Here is a 17633-nt window from a genome sequence, read left to right as displayed (position 1 = left end):
TTCTACCAATGCAATCAGGATATCAACATGCATTTACTGTTGAGAACTTAGAATATAGAATGTGTCTTTCTGCTATATAATCTGCATACCAACGAGGCATGTAAGTAATTGCAGATTCCAAACATGTTCTTGGATAAATTGTTGCAATATGCTTTTGAAAAAAATGAATTCATGGTAGCTTAGCCTCTTTTTCGCTGGAACAGATTTATGTATTACAGGCGTAATAGGATTTATAATGAAGTTTTTAAAATGGGTCAGGGGAAGCTGTTATATTCCAACATTGTGCCAACGTGTGGGCCAAAGGAGACCGCTAAATCAGTGAAAGCTTTTTGTGGTCACACATTTTGAACACTTTTGAAAACACGTTGCCCTTGACACCGGTTATGTGTTTTCCTCCTGAAACCGCCTCCTCTTCTAATTGAATCCCTCTCTCCATCTCTCTCCATCTCTCTCCATCTCCCCCTCTCTCTCTCTCTCTCTCTCTCTCTCTCTCTCTCTCTCTCTCTCTCTCTCTCTCTCTCTCTCTCTCTCTCTCTCTCTCTCTCTCTCTCTCTCTCTCTCTCTCTCTCTCTCTCTCTCTCTCTCTCTCAAACGTAGCACAAGAGACATGCCCAGAAAACCACCAAATACGTGGAGCTGGTCATCGTTGCGGACAACCGAGAGGTAAAAATAACAAGTGTACCCAACCACCACCACCGCCGGGCCGCCCTAACGAGCAGCTCTTTAAAGGAGGGGTGGGGTTAGCAGTACCACCAGTGACACAGGTCCCAGTGGCCCCGTTGCAGAATTAGGTCAGTGTGCAACATGGTCTAGTGGCAGCAGCCCAGTTCTTCAGACAGGAAGCGGTGAGTAATTCCCCCAGTGGATGGGGGGTTGGAGTGGGTGTGTTGGGGGCAGGGGGGGGGGGGGGGGGGGGGGGGGGGGGACAGGAAACAGGAAAAGGCCGGGAGGATACAACCCAGTTCTTCTGTAAGCAGACCTGGGCACGCCGGAGGATTTCCTCTCCGCTACGCTCAGCTGAGGCCAGCAGTGAACGCTGAACTGCTTGAACCGCTCTTTGGAACGAGAGGAGCTGTAGAATGGTCAGTCAGTCAGGTGTGGCTGTAAGTTCCTCACCCCCCCCCCCCAGCCACAGGTGGACGCACCTTGTAGATCCACAGAAAGACAGTTTGAGATGTGAAACTCAACACACAGGTTTTAGAAATGCTTTCAGCATCTTGCGCTCCTGTTTGCTTTTGGATCCTTTAATGGAACCTTGGAACCTTTTTTTTTTTCTTTTCTGTATTTTGTCTTGCAGTAAAGTGTATTTGGACTCAAAATGGGTTTGTACCCTGTTTGTCTTGGGTGGAAACATTAAGCTCTTCTTTGTTCTCATCTCGGCTGTTTACTCTGGTCCTTTCGGATTTCACACTCAATCTCCGAGCAGAGCCCCGTACATCAAGGTCCAAACAGTCTGCCTCCACGACAACAGAACAGTCTCTGCCACCCCGCTCCTCCCCATGTTTCAGTAATGTCTTATAATCTGTTTCCAATGTGGAATTCTTCACATATCTACAAATCTTATATACTTTTCTATCTCTGTCCCTAATGAGGTTTAGGCACTGAGAATGAAAGAAAAACAGCTGAAATGTCTGCTCGAGTTTGAGAAAGTATGGATCTTTCTTTGTTCTTGTTCAATACGGCTAACACAATGTTCTGTGCACAGTTCCAGAAACAGGGGAAGGATGTGGAGAGAGTGAAGCAGAGACTGGCGGAGATAGCAAATTATGTGGACAAGGTAAGAGTCGCCCTCCCCACGACACAGAAGAAATGTATCTTTTTATTTTTCTAGAGGAGACATACCTTTCAGGAGATATGTAAGGGCTCTATGTGATGTATTGCAGAAGGTTCTTTACGAATGTGATGAAATTGAATACATCGCCGGCATGGAAAATGCAATATGATTATCTCTGGGTGGAGAGAAAGCACACATCGTTTTCTGACCGAAAAACATATGAAGAAAAAAAGATAACAAAATATCAGGGTAGTGTAGCGGCTATGAGGTTGTGCTCCCTGCCAAAATGTACTGGGTACGATCCCTGATAAATTGTTGCATGCGTTTATGTATTTTAGCCCTATGAATCACAACCTATTCAAAACATTATAGTGCACACCCTATTAGCAGCAGTGTCAAAAAAATGGTCACGTCTGACAAGGACGTTTTCAGATCTAATCTAAAGTCCCCCTGTAGTTCTACAGGCCCCTGAACATCCGGGTGGCCCTGGTGGGCCTGGAGGTGTGGAGCGACGCCGATAAGTGTCCCGTGTCTCAGGATCCCTTCTCCACGCTCCACGAGTTCCTGGACTGGAGGAAAGCCAAGCTCCTCCCCCAGAAACCTCACGACAACGCCCAGCTCATCAGGTGAGAAGAACACACTGAATCACAACTGCCAATTTGATCCTTTTTTCCAGATATAACATCAGGCCTTGGCATGCGATGGTGTGCCAGTGGAGGGACTCCTGGCCCAAGGGCCCACCAAAACATTACCAGGGCCAGGGAAATGTAATTTATCTTTGTAAATCGTTCGGAATCTTAATCAACGAATCAATCTTGCATTGCCTATTAGTTTGGCTTGCGCTGCGTACATTAAGTATGCCAGTCGGATAACTAGATAATAACATGCACAGATATATGATGACTCTTCAATACAGTAAGCCCCCTTTCAATCTTCAAACATGCCAATTATTGAAGACACAGCTAAGGCATGTAGGCCTGCATATATATTTTAGAATGAAATAACAAATTAAAATGCAAATTGTCCCGCAGCCCAGGTAGACTTCACTTATAGGCGTCATAGGTGAACTACGCAAGCCAAGGAGAAGCAAAAATGATGTTATTACGGCGCTCGTTCATGGTTCCTATGCCGATTTGTCACGTTCCCCTGACAATTTTTAAGCTGGGCACAGAGGGTGATCGATCTGCACGTCCACACCGATGTTACGGCTTGACGTCCGCTTTAAATGCCACGGCCGTGCGTTGACTTTCCATCATGAACGACACATCACACCAACCATAAGGCAGGCTTTATGGTCCAAACCCTAAGTGTGAAGACCAGTGTTTAAAGTCAGATAAAGATAAGACAAAGTCATCATAGGCATACAACAAAAGTATGTTTGGTTAGTCTCAGAGACCAGGAGCAATAAAGATAAGAACAAGACGTATATAAATAACTGAAAAGATAAATAATATACATAATAAGCACTTGGGTATGGGAGGAATATAGCTGTAAAGAAAAAATATCAGTGTTAAATTTATAGTCGTATACTGTTCAGAATCTGGTCGCATTTTGATGTCTGTCCTCTGTTTTCTAGTGGCGTCTACTTCCAGGGTACAACGATTGGAATGGCACCTATAATGAGCATGTGCACAGTGGACCAATCGGGTGGCGTCGTCATGGTGAGCTCCCCTGAACCAGCCATCCGTAGGCCTTTTTATTTACTCCCCAGCCGCCTCCTCTTCCCTCTACCTAATGTGGTCGTAACCCAACATAAGAAAGGCAGTAAAAACCGTCTGTTCTGTAATGAGATGCTCAGGAGGGAGGACGTATGTGAGCGAGCAGGCTGCAGGCAGATGTGCTGGACGACGTATACTGACAATCTAGAAAAGACACGGAGGCAACGGAAACAGCCGAGAGGACCAACTGAACAATGTACAAACGTGGAGCTCAGGAACAGATGCAAAATCATGTTTTTGATGTTCCATGTCTAAAAAAACGAGCTGAGGCCTATTATACAAAGCCATCAGAAAAATACAGCCCTGCTACAATCATGCTGAATGGGCTTTGATCCTATAAAACAATAGGACTCTATCTTCTGCACTAAACATGAACTGAAACTCGCACTCCCGCTGCTCTGGGCTCAAGAAGGAGAACCTTGAGAAGGAGAACAGGGATCCCAGTGCTCTCTGTTGAAGGGTTGACTTATACAAGGAGAGAAGTTGTGCTCTAGTGTTGGATGCATAGGCATGTTTTTAAGGGGCCTTGGAGGTATTAAAATGACACATCAAAGAGATTAACGCCTTGATTTGCAATGCTGCAGGCGTGTATCTTCACAATATATTGTATGTATGTATTGTACTGTATACATTTAGGTATATGATGGTGCATATTCACCCACACTCCATCATGTCACACACAAATCATATCACACACACGTTCACCCATCCCTGACATACACGCACGCACACACACACACCCTAACACATTTACAAGCACGCACACACACACACACACACACACACACACACACACACACACACACACACACACACACACACACACACACACACACACACACACACATCTTCACCACACATCTACACATGTGTGTGTAAATGTGTATGTCCTGGACATAGAGGCTGGCTGTCCTTGACCCTGGTTAAATTAGCGGACCCAGTGTTTTAAACCATTCCACATTTACATTTTTATTGGTATGATAAATTGCACCACATTAGGCCTCTACAACACCACATGTGAATAAAAGGACAATCTCCCTAACCCTGTTGAACCACAACACTTCAACACAACACTCACGCACAACACGCATAAGCCGAGACCAAATAACAAACCGAGTTCTGGATCTGAGTCCATCCCGGGTCACTTGACTTCATGCCAATCGAGCGGGCAGCTGTTAGTCCGACAGAGACTGCTCTGGATTCCGACCCTCTGACAGATATGTTTGTCTGTGGGCCGGGTTTATGGCCCGGGCTTATCCCCAGATGTGGGGGCTGCTGGCTACTGGCAGGTGGTTGGAGAGACGTCTTGGAGGGAGATCCAAGCTCCAAGCCCCCCCCCCCCCCCCCCCCCCCCCCCACGAATCCAGCGCTCACTCACGAGCAAACACTATCAATGACTTCACCTAAAAGGTCTCGTGAAGTTGGCTCAGATGTAGTCGGTTTATAACACCCTCCGCCGTGTCAGCATGTTTCAATGTGTTTGGCGAGAGAGTGAATATTATCTGTCAACGCAAACAGAAATATCGTAGAACACTTCTAAATTGGCAGTTATTTCCTGCCAAAAATGTTTTATTGGATTTTCTTTTTTATTGTCTCCATAACAACCCTATCGGGTTTTTATGTGATTGCGGTTTGAAACAAGTCATACACAGACAGACAGAAGACAGACAGACGCACACCCAAACACACACACACACGTACAGACAAACACAGTCAATATATAGAATAAAGCCCAGAGTCCAACACACACACACACACACACACACACACACACACACACACACAAGATACATAAGAAAGCACGGACACACACAAACACACACAGCCAGAATACAAAGACACACACACATACACACAGTCAAGAAACACAATAAAGCTGGTGCACTCTCACACAGCAATATACAAAATAATGCATGGACACACGCAAACCCATCAAACACAGTAAAGATACAAAATAACAAACACAGACCAACACAGTGAAGATGCAAAACAAAAGAGAAAAGATAGTGCACTCATACACACACACACACACACACACACAGTCAGGATGCAAAACAAGGACACACACAAAGTCAACATACAGAATAAAGCACACAAACACACACACACACACACACACACACACACACACACACACACACACACACACACACAGTCAAGATGCAAAACTAAGGACAAACACAAACAGTCACGATACAGAATAAAGCCCAGAAACAAACACACATAGTCAAGATGCCAAACAAAGGACACACACCGAGTCAAAATACAGAAAAAAGCGAGTAGACACAAACACACAACTATAACAACTGGAGGAGCTGAATTATTCCCATTTTCCCTAGCGAGAGGCAGTGTCTTGGCTCCCCAGATATTACTCTTTAGTCAGGGGAGAGAAGGCGTCTCTGATCTCTGTTGACCTTGAAACGTGACCTTCACCGTCGAGGGAACAACACATTATGTTCCCTCCCTTCAGCCCCCAGCTCCGAGCGGAGACAGCGCTGACCACAGGGTAGAAAAGACAAGAGAGGAGAGAGAGGAGCGGATAGGAGGAGAGGAGAGGAGAGGAGGAGACAGGGAAGGAGGAGGAGGAAAGGAGGAGAGGAAAAGAGAGCAGAGGAGAAGAAAAGGGGAGAGGAGCAGAGAGGAGTCTAGGAGAGAGGAGACGTGGCAGAGACTATAGAAGAGATGATAGGCGGAGAGAAGAGAGGATAATAGGTGAAAGGAGATGAGGAGAAGAGATAATAGGTGTAGAGGGGATAAGAGGAGAAGCAGGGATTTAATGTGAGGGAAGATCAAACATGATTCTACTCTTGCATGGTTTACTTTCTAGAGAAGGGTGTTCGGTCGGGCTAGAGTTGCTCATGAGTAGTATTACAAGCCTCTGCCAATCATACTTTTTATGCAGTGGAAATCTGTGTGTGTGTTTGTGTGTTTTCGTGTGCGTAGGCGTAGGCGTGTGTACGTGCAGGTTCTTTGTTGACTTTTGCATGTGTTTGTGTGCAAGTGTTTTTTCGTCTACTTGTCTGTGTATGTGTGGGTGTGTGTACAGTTTCTGTATGCGTGTTCATGCGTCGATCTCTGTGCTTGTGTGTGTGTGTGTGTGTGTGTGGGTGTGTGTGCACTGCATAGGTGGTTGAGCTCTGTGGTGTATGTGACACAGCACACTGCTACATCCACGCTACACCCAACCAGAGCCATCACAGACCTGTCATTCCCCCTCCGAAACGCTACACTTCCTGTCTCCATCTCCTGCTCCCCCCTTCACCCACCCTCCCCCGATCCCTTGCCGTCTACGTCGCTACTCTCTCGTCTCTCTCTGCAATTCTGGTGGCAGGCTGCCTTTCCTCACAGCCATCTTATTTCTTGCTCCCCTCTCTCTCCCCCTCTCTCTCCCCCCCTCTCTCTCTCTCTCTCTCTCTCTCTCTCTCTCTCTCTCTCTCTCTCTCTCTCTCTCTCTCTCTCTCTCTCTCTCTCTCTCTCTCTCTCTCTCTCTCTCTCTCTCTCTCTCTCTCTCTCTCTCTCTCTCTCTCTCTCTCTCTCTCTCCACCGTCTCTTAAAAGATCTTTAAATCCTAAACTTCTTCTCCGGGTGTCAGTCCATCTGAAGATGTCGTTTAGCACTGCTTCCACCAGACACACAGCAAGTTGTGCCCAGAGTCCTTCAGCTGTTCAGTTCTAGGCTGTCTCTCAACGGCCCCCCTAACACCTGGGGCCTTCACAGGGGGGTTTGGGTGGCATTTGGCGTTGAATGGGTTCATGTCTCACACCCAGAGTGTGAGGGGGAGTGTGAAGCAGGAGGACAGGGGAAAGGAGCAGGGGAAGAAGGCTCCTGAAACAGGGTTTGAGGCAGGAGCCTGTTCTGAGTTTGATCGTTGGTTAATAGTTTTTTCTTTTTTAAGATTACCTGTCAAATCTAAAGTCCAAATGAGTGGATGACTGAGTTAAGGGTAACGTCATCATATGATTGTGTCTCAAAGTGCCTTTTCACTGCAGATTTCGATGCATTTTTCTCCAAATTCCAAATAGATTTAAAAACAGACTTGACTGATCGTTACTGACACTTGCTTAGTTAATTTAGCCATGGATATTTTATTATTATTTTATCCTCATATATTTCAACATGAACAACAGCTCCATTAGTGTAAGTAACACAAGTTGAACCAGATGAATTGTATAACCTCTAACATAATAATGAAGTATCTATGTGTTGCGGATTCTCCCAGGACCACTCAGAGAACCCTCTGGGTGCCGCCGTGACCCTGGCCCACGAGCTGGGTCACAACTTTGGGATGAACCACGACACGCCAGAGCGGGGGTGTGGCTGCAGGATGACCGTGGACCGGGGAGGCTGCATCATGACCCCCTCTACAGGGTGAGTGGGACCCTTCCAGCATCATGACCGCCGATACAGAACTACTGTTGAGGAAAGCTTCAGTGTGACACACTAGACCTAGCCTGATACCTTCAAACTGCAATTCCGGAACCTCTCAGTTCATTCGCAGCACAGGGCGAAGAAAAAATTACATCTTTCTCCTCAACAAAAGCGTCTTTTCTTCTCTAAGTGAAAATATACCGTCCACTTCGTTTAATACTGTCCCGTAGTCCAGAATCGACCGACCGTTGTCCATCAGCGGCAGCCATCTCTGTTGTTGTTGAATTGCAACTGCTATTTGTCCTGTTTTTTACCCTCGTGTTGGATAAGCGTTTGTGGTTGGTCGGTCTGCTTCGTGCCTGGCAGAAAATGATTTGTATGGGAGCGAGGGCCAAATTGTCTGGTTTCCATGCTACACTTGACCAGCATTGAGTACAAGTTTTATGAAGGCATGGCCATGCTTCCCCAACTTCTTATAAGACTAGCACTGAACCAGAAGCATTGACAGTAAAGCATTGTTGGTACTGAACAGGGTGATGAACTCGGGCCACAGCGAAAGGTGTCTTCATTATAGAGCAGCGAAGGGTGCATGATGCAACGGTCATTCTCAAGCATCACAGCATCAACTGACTTCACAGAATGCATCCACAATGGACAAATGGTTAATGAAAACAGCTTATACAGTTAAATATAATGGATTAATTAAAGATGACACAATTCACTTATAATTTATATATATATATAAATATATATGTAGCTCTTTGGGTCTATGTAATTTACTTGTATGTCTTTAACTGTACATCGTATATAACTCTATTGGTTTCGGTGCTATTGTACTGGCAACATCAGTACTGTAATTGTCCAAATACTTAGTAAAGAGATTGTGTTTCCTGATTGTCTTTGCACTATTTCCACCCCACACTGTTGATGTTGAATACTAAACTGCCACGGCTCAGCAGACTCAGATGAATGAAACCCTCCTCTCTCGCCGTCCGTCGAAAGCGCTTTGAATCCATGCGCGGCTCAAGGACACAGGAGCACAATGGGAAAAGCCCTGCTTACTTACAGCACTTCTGTGTTGCAGCCGTTAAACACCATGACATGTTCAGCTGCAAATGAAATCACTGTGGCTGCTACTTTCCAGACAAAATTAGCAGTTGCGCCTGCCTTGTGGGTGATTGAGCTGTCTGAGCTGCTGAGTAGGGCTTAGCAGTGCTGCTGTGTATTTAAGATGAGTATGCTTCAGGGCTGCCTCTTCCTGATTTCCAGGGGTGGCAGGACAGTCGACGTACATGCGCAAATAGACGCATGCATAAACAAACACTCGCACACAAAAAAAAAAGAAAACACCAACACCACGCACACATACATTCATATAAATGCCCACACATGCATCGCCCTCAGACACATGTAACACCACACACAAAAGCATATATTGGCCAGAGCTGAAGGCCAATATTTCAAACACATACATGCATACACACACACACGCACATACAGGGCTGTAGTGGAGGCACGTAAACGGCGCTGTCAATGCTAAACACACTTGAACACGCCTCGAAATAGCACTAACTCACCTCGAAATAGAGTTTATGCAACTTTCCAATTTGCTCAGGAAAAGAGTTCCAAATGTACCAGCCTAAGCCATAGCATATTCGAAATTTGCTGCATTATGAGTATTTTCGATTTCTGTGACACGGTATCTGTGACCAATCACATCCTCTATTGCGGCAGCCGGGCTCATAGAATGGGGCTTGCTCTTGCTAGTCTGCTCTAGCTGTCAAAGGCTGACTAGCGTGTCGGGATTCCTATTAAACGGCCATACGGCGACTTCTAAAACGTAAAAAAATAAAGCTATCTCCTGCTGATACCAGCTAAATATCTAAACCTCAAAGAGAGCGCAAATGAACTACACAAGTAAAATTAGAATCACTCTGATTTGCTACTTACTTTCAAATGCTAATAAAGTTATACTTAACAAGAAACGGTGTGCTGAAGACCTTATTCAAGGCAGGTAGTGATGCAGGAAGCACAGAGAACACAGGGAAAGGAGGAACCGAGAGAGGGGGATCTGAGTAAGGAGGAACAGGAAGAGAAGGAACAGAAAGGGGACAAACAGAGGGAGGAGAGACAGAGAGGAGGAAACAAGAGAGGAGAGATAGAGGAGAGACAGAGTGAGGAGGGACAGCGATGAGGGACAGAAGAGAAGAGAGACAGAGAGAGCGGACAGAGAGGAGGGACAGAGAGAGGAGAGACAGAGAGAGAGCGGACAAAGAGGAGTCGCAGAGAGAGGAGGAACAGAGAGGAGGGACAGAGAGAGGAGAGACAGAGAGAGAGCAGACAGAGAGGAGTCGCAGAGAGAGGAGGAACAGAGAGGAGGGACAGAGAGGAGAGACAGAGAGAGAGCGGACAGAGAGGAGTCGCAGAGGGAGGAGGGACAGAGAGCGAGACAGAGAGGAGAGACAGAGAGAGGGGAAATAGAGAGAGGAGAGACAGAGAGAGAGGACAGAGGGGAGACAAACAGAAAGAAGACAAACAGAGGAGAGACAGACAGAATGCAAACAGGGAAGAGACACAGAGAGTGGAGAGACAGAGATAGGAGAGAGTAAAAACAGTGAGCAGAGGCCACCCAACGGCTGCTGCTCCTCCAGTTTTTATATCGACATATGTTCCATCAAAATGTTCAGCTTCTTATAATGTGAATCACATTTGAATATCTAAGCGATGTGATCTAAATTCTTTAAGCTTCAACAATTTCTTTGAGAGCCATGCTCCCCATACACATACGTTACTGAATCTTCCACTCCAAATACAGTTTCTAATTTCACATTTTCTACTTTTTGTAATTTTTCTACTACATTCTACATATATAAACAATATTCTGAATATGTTATATTATATACACTATGTCATGGTCCACCTTACCTGGATTAACAAATTCATAGTTTGGCCACCTCTTTTTTTTACCACTACTACACCTCTGGTTCCACACACACATAGACTAAAGCAAACATCAGCATGTGAAGTAGCAGGTGTATCAGCTGGGTCTGGGTCTCTGTGATAACGGCCTGCTGGCCGTGATGGACCGCCTGGACGTTTCCTGTGTAAACACCAGCCAGATAACCGGGCCCCGAGACGTCATAACAGATTTCACCCTTGGGCTGATGCCAATTTACTTTATCTGATTCGAAGTCCCCACAAGTCACAGACGTATGAACTCAAGACTTGATTCCTCTCCAAAGCAGGGGGAAATATTGTATAAAAACCAAGCAAAGAAACACCTTGCCACCATGTTAAAGTGTCAAATTGAATGCGGGAAGTTTCCGCTGTTTGTTCTTGATATATTGTACCATTGTCTCCAGTCCACAGCTGCTTTGAGGAGTTATCAAACACACATGACTGGGACTCATGTGTACAGCTCCTACACTGGTGAAACGCACGCCACTGCAACTGCTTTTTTCTTATTGGCTAGAAAGATGCCATTTGGTGCCACACGCCCATATATGGCCATGCACAAATTATGTTTGTAGACTGTCTTATGAAGTCTACATAAATCTATGATTGTGTTTTGTTACTTTCTAAACTATTTGGGAAAATATTGAACTGTGTATTCAATCAGAAAGCTGCATTCTGTGAATTTCTGTTGTTCCTTCGCTCAAGGCTATTGTTGTAAAAATGATGTTACATTCTAACACTTAATAACCAAACTTATGTATATTTCAGTTTCTCCCTTGTTGACGAAAAACACTTCCATTACTTTTTGCTAAAAATAACAGGTAAACAATTTTGTGTGTGTGTGTGTGTGTGAATGTGTGAGTGTGTGTGTATTTCTGCTTTGCAACAACAGGATAACCCCATCCTCTTATGTTGGTTTTACATTTACTTAATGCTGGAAAATACATTTCCACTCTAGGACGATAAGAGTAATGAAATGTACTTCTTAACTGTGTGCCGAGTGTGTGCGCTGTCAAGGTCCTCAACAAAGGAAATCACAACAAAGTCGAGATAAGTTGGAAGGCCGGCTAGATATGGACCATCCAGTTGTTAAGCCCACAGCGCATCTGTAGACCACCTTGAGCAAGATAACCTCCACCAGCACATAAATGAAAAGTAGATAAAAAAAAAAAAGTCACTTTGAATAAAAGCACCTTACTTCTTCGTGAACAGTATTTTAGATTTCTAAACACAACCCACACATCTAGGAACCTCCAAATCTGGTGATTGCCCTAGTCATCAGGTTTTATATGGAGAATAATTCAGGGGTACGCCCGCATGCCACATGGGAACGGACGGACGTGATCCAATGAAATTAAAGTTCACGCTTGACCCAGCAGTTCATCCGCCTCATTTTATCCCCTGAAATATTACCCAGAGGCCTTTTGGTCAACATTTCAGAAACCAATCACGAGACTATTGCCCTTCATTCCCAAGACATTAAACGTGGTTTATTACTTATTTTAATAGTCTGGTCCAGCTAAACCACTGGGCACCACCCGCCCGGAGTCCACGGGTGCGTGGTCATAAGTCAGAATTTAGTAGTGCGTTCAGCACATCTCTGGCTTGCACTGGCCGGCGAAGAGGAGCACTAACTGCATCTGAACGAGGTGTTCATCGATGGCGCCGTCAGATACAGTAAGGCTCAGGGCGAGCGGAGAGATCCATGGAGATACCGGAGGGGTGCATCGTGTCTGGATCTGGCAGTCCGCTCAAAGAACCGATGATTTTATTGGATGATATTTCCGTCGTACAAGCGAGATAGGCGCATAGATAAAACAAGAGCCTGCGAGACGGAAGGAGACAGACAGAGAGAGCGTAGACCGGTAAAACCGTTCTTTGCTTTTTTGTCTCAGGGCAGATGTTTGTGCTGTAAATATTGTCCGGCAAAGATTCGATATCTCAGTCGAGATGGAAACAGCAAGAGGCCTTCCGAGATGGGAAGTACGGACGGACAAGAACTACCTTATGGAAGTGTTTATGTTCTCTGTATTGCATCATTGACAGTGCTAGGAAAATGCTGGGTTCTCAGAGTGGGTTCGCTGGTTTTCAGAGGCTGGTTCCGGGGTTATTGGGAAGCGAAGAGTGAGAACCACAGCAGGGGGGGCCTGTTGAACTACAGGCCCATGGGCGGAGGCTCTACATGGGGTAACAGCTTGACCTCGATTGGTAGTGCATTGGATCTTTTGGCTCTTGTAACTAAGCTCATCTCCCCTCCTAGAATAGCGATCGTTTTAGCAAAACAAGAACAGACTGTAGGAATACAAGAGGATTTAGCATTGATGAGGTGGAAGATAGTTATGTGTAGCTTCACATATTTTGCTTATGTATTTTGCAGACGACAAAATGTACCTAATTTAGCATTTCATTGTGTTGCATAATAGCACGCACGTACATTATAGCACACGCTCACCCCCCTGTACAAACTATTATTTACATAATCCTACATGATAGACATAATTATATCCCCGGCTCATCCTCAAATGCTTTATTTACACAACTTTCAACCTTGGTTTCCCCTAGCCGTAGCGGTATATTAAACTGAAACAATTGTACATCTGCCAGGACACTTGGAAGCCTGATTAAACACTCGTCCAATGGCTGCACACGAGAAAGGTGTGGGTGGACGCGAGGCATTACCCCTTCCTATTAAACACTCAGAGTATACTTCCTGCCTGGCTGGTATCCATGCACAATAGACCAGACATGTGTTATGGCCTTAACACTGTGTGTGTGTGTGTGTGTGTGTGTGTGTGTGTGTGTGTGTGTGTGTGTGTGTGTGTGTGTGTGTGTGTGTGTGTGTGTTTCTCTATAAATATATATATATATATGTGTGCGTGCGTGCGTGTGTCCATATGAATATGTGTGTGTGTGTGTGTGTGTGTGTGTCACGGTGTGTCACAGTGCGCGTGTATGACTAGATGGGCAAGAGAGACAGAGAAAACACACGCCATTATCATGATGAGGTCACTGAGCAGTGAAACCACTAAAGGGGATATCAGCCTTACAGGTGGAAGGCCCCACAGACCAAACAGAGGGAACTAGGCAGCCAGCAGAGGCTAACTAATGTGTTCTGCCCCCTTCCATCTCCCCTCTCAGGTCTCTCAATGCATCTCACGTCCGCCCAGCATCCTGAAGCTATGTTTTCTCACTTACACTGCTATTGCTCTTCTCTCTTGTCAGTGGCCGTCCATGTGAGCCAATAGCAACCATGTTACTGCGAACTGAGTGTGTGTGTGTGTGTGTGTGTGTGTGTGTGTGTGTGCGCGCGTGACATTGAGCATCAGAGGTGCCGTTTCTGTGGTTGTGTTAGTTTGAGTGCGCAACGGTGAACGACTTTCTGATAACTTGAGTTCTGAGTGTGTGTGTGCTTGAGAATGTGTGTGTGTGTGTGTGTGTGTGTGTGTGTGTGTGTGTGTGTGTGTGTGTGTGTGTGTGCTTGCGTGCACGTGAAGCATCGAAGCTAATGCACGTGAATGTGTAGCTGTGTGCAATTTATGAGTGAGAGCTGTGCGAGTGGATTTAGGCGCTGCTAACACACACACACACACACACACACACACACACACACACACACACACACACTCACACACACACACAGGGTTAGCGGGCTAGAGGAGTAATAGAAAATCATTTATCTCCAGAAGAAGAAAGCAGTCGGCGCTGACAGAGATGGACAGGCGCCCACAGCGCGTTGATACCGCTGTGGTTTGAAATCCCGACGCTTCCATCCACCTCATCCCCACGTCCGCATCAGCACATCAGCCTCTCACAGAAGAAGAAAAAAAAGCGTGCGCTTCCCCGTCGCCGTAGGGGACCAGAGAAACCCGCTACCCCCTGCTAAAAACAGAGAGCTGGAGTTAGGGCCGAGTAGCCAAGGTTACGGCTGCCAGATTGGCCCCTATGTGACGGGCTCCCGGTGATTTCTCTCTCGCCGTGCACAGAGCCAGGCTACGCAAACACACACACACGCGCACACACTTCTCTGCAACGTTCCGCGGGCTGTCAGAATCGCCAAGCTTTCTAGTCTCTGCGTATCCCTTGGCAACCGCTGATGAGCGTGGCTGATCCCGCGCCATGAAGGGGCCCTATGTCATGATTGTGTCTGAGAGAAACTTTTTGAAACATCACATGCCAGTTGGCGCAGTCTGAGTGGCCCCCTGTCTCCTCCCCCCCCACCCCCCCCCCCCCTGAACCATGAAGCTCTCTGCCAGGCCTTCATCGCTAGCTAGCCCCCCTTTGGTAGCTCTGCAGGAGTTTTTCCAAACAAATGTCCGCCTCACAGTACGCTGTGCTAGTCTTGACCCAGGCGGTGGGAGCATAGAGATACGGCCTTCCCTGCCTCCCCCCTTCGTCATCCCCTTTTTGGAAGCCAAATTCCTCTCCGTCTTGTCAGTGGTAGGTCGATGCGTGTGCCGGTTGTGTTTCAGAGATTTTGGTGGTGGCGGCGGTGGTTGTTGTTGTTGTTGTTGTGATGATGTGGCTCAGGGTTATGATGCCTCCAGGGGTCTTTTTCATATCTGCTCTGGAGCAGACAGCCTGGCCGGAGGGGTCAGAGCCAGACACAAATGCCAGGGAGGAGCAGAGGCGGCACGCTGCCCAGACGTTTGTCTCTCACTTTAAAGGGTTAACCTGTCTGTCCTCGCTCTGCATGGAGGTGACTGGGAGGATGACTGTGACTGTCAAATGATCCGTCTGTCAGACTTCAGAATTCATCAGTTGATAGATAGATCTCTCTCTTTCTCGCTCTCTCCTCTCCCTCTCTCTCGTTGAATGTTGTCCCTGATGGCGTTCCGATGGGTGCATGGGTTTCAGCTTTGTCTTCACTAAGCTCTGATTTAAGACTGTGGCTGGCAGCTATCCAGGTCACTCTGTCCTCAGTGTGCGATGCCCTCCTATTGGCCACAGGTAGAAGGATCGCTGGAGTGGCCGTTTACCCAAAGACATGGGCTAGTCTTGGGCACTTTGGGCATTCATCCTCCAGACAGGCAGAATAACTATTCTGGTGGTTTCTCGGTGCCTCGCTTTTCTTCTATCTTTCTGTCTTCCATTGCCCTTTTTTGATTTCATTCTCTCTTTATTTCTTCATCATCTACTCTCTCACTCACTGATGGTTTCTTTCTCTGTATTTCACTCCCTCCCTCCCTCCATTTGAATCCACTTTAACCCAACCGAGTCCATCCACTGCTCTCCCCCCCTGCAGGTATCCCTTCCCCACGGTGTTCAGCAGCTGCAGTAAGAAGGACCTGGCGGCCAGCCTGGAGAAGGGCGTGGGCATGTGTCTCTACAACATGCCCGAGGTCAAGGTGCTCTACGGGGGGCAGAAGTGTGGCAACGGCTACGTGGAGGAGGGAGAGGAGTGCGACTGCGGGGAGCCCGAGGTAAGGCTTCGGGCGCATGGCTAGGATTCATCACGGGCCGATGACGAGTTAAGAGGGGTTTGAGTTTAGTCCACAACAAACTGGAGGGCTTGAAAAAATTGAGTGTCTGGATGGAGAATTGGATGTACACTCGGTTTCACCGGTGAGACGCAACGAGATGCAATTCCCCATCAGTTCACATGCATTGAAATTTGAAATATAACCGTGATAATAGGTCTCCGCACATTAAAACCCCTTATTTTCGTCTACACCCCTGAAGGCGAGGTGGAGCATACTTCCAACCGTGTAGTCATTTTCATTGTTTCTGGTAAGATGAAAACAGAAATACAACAGAACGAACGAGAAAGAAAAAGTTTTGACGGCCCAATCCCGCCAGCAGGTGTGTCTGATAGTGAGCGTGTGTGTTTACATCTCTCCCTCTCCCGCACCCCACACGGCTGAACGGGCTTCTGACAGCCGCCGCCGTGATGTCGTTTCCCCCGAGCCGCTCCATTAATCACACGCAGCGTCCAAATGCCTGACAAATGAAACGTAGAAATGTGTAATCAGCGCGAGCCAGAGCACCAGCATTGTTTGCCGGTGCAGTTCAAACAACTTTCTGCTTTTTTCCTCTCCCTCTTTCCATCTATTTCTCGTTTTCTCTCTCTCCCTCTCTCTCTTTCTCGTTCTGTCTATTTCACTCTCTCTGTCTCTCTCTGTCTCTCTCTCTCTCTCTTACTCAGTTTCTCTCTCTTCCCTTCCATCTATTTCTTAATTCTTTCTCTCACCCTCTTTCTCTCTCGTTCAATGTGTTCTCATTCCCTCTCTTTCTCGGTCCGACACCCTCTCTCTCTTTTTCTAAATACAAACAAACTCATGCAAAGGCACACTCAAACGCAATGCCTTGAAACGTAGCCAGGTATTCGGTCCATGAAGATCAAACCAACATCCATCGTCCAGCCTATTAGCCCAGACGACCCGGCCCGCCACTCAGGCAACAGAGACATTTATGGACCCTGCCCAAGAGATACATCACCTCAGCACAGAACACACATTTCCAACATCCTGCCAGTTAGTCCATTCGGCCAGAGAAACAAACAGAACCAATTCCCTCTGTTTATCGATCTGGAAATCTTCAACAAGGTTAAATCTAATGTAGCGGAGCAGTGCACGAACAAATCTAATCACAAAAGTTCTGCTCAGACTAAAGAGTGAACAAAGGAACTGAGTGCTTGGGAGACGGATGGTGATAGTGGCAGCGGGTCCCGACTGCAACTGTAAACATTTCACTCATGGCTCTTCCTGTTGAGATGCATGCACTTCCACCTGTCTTATCAGATAGGTGGGGACTACCTACACCTTCATAGCCTCCTCTTGTATTGGAATATAGTGTATATAAACAAACATTTAACAGAAGTA

At 46.5% G+C, this 17633-nt stretch overlaps 1 protein-coding gene across 2 annotated transcripts in view; it reads left to right on the top strand.

Moving 5' to 3' along the window:
• Positions 1-17633, top strand: part of adam12b (ADAM metallopeptidase domain 12b) — a 68913-nt gene that overhangs the window by 36142 nt on the left and 15138 nt on the right. For both annotated transcript variants that reach the window (XM_030379162.1, XM_030379163.1), the window contains exons 7-12: positions 598-663; positions 1706-1777; positions 2231-2400; positions 3351-3435; positions 7712-7860; positions 16058-16235. In XM_030379162.1, coding sequence (XP_030235022.1) covers positions 598-663; positions 1706-1777; positions 2231-2400; positions 3351-3435; positions 7712-7860; positions 16058-16235 — 720 coding nt within the window. The remainder of the gene's footprint in view (positions 1-597; positions 664-1705; positions 1778-2230; positions 2401-3350; positions 3436-7711; positions 7861-16057; positions 16236-17633) is intronic.

This window comes from Gadus morhua, chromosome 15 (assembly GCF_902167405.1).
Source record: "Gadus morhua chromosome 15, gadMor3.0, whole genome shotgun sequence".
Taxonomy (NCBI): Eukaryota; Metazoa; Chordata; class Actinopteri; order Gadiformes; family Gadidae; genus Gadus; species Gadus morhua.
Note: the sequence above shows the minus strand (reverse complement) of the source record. Positions and strands in the feature narration are given on the sequence as shown.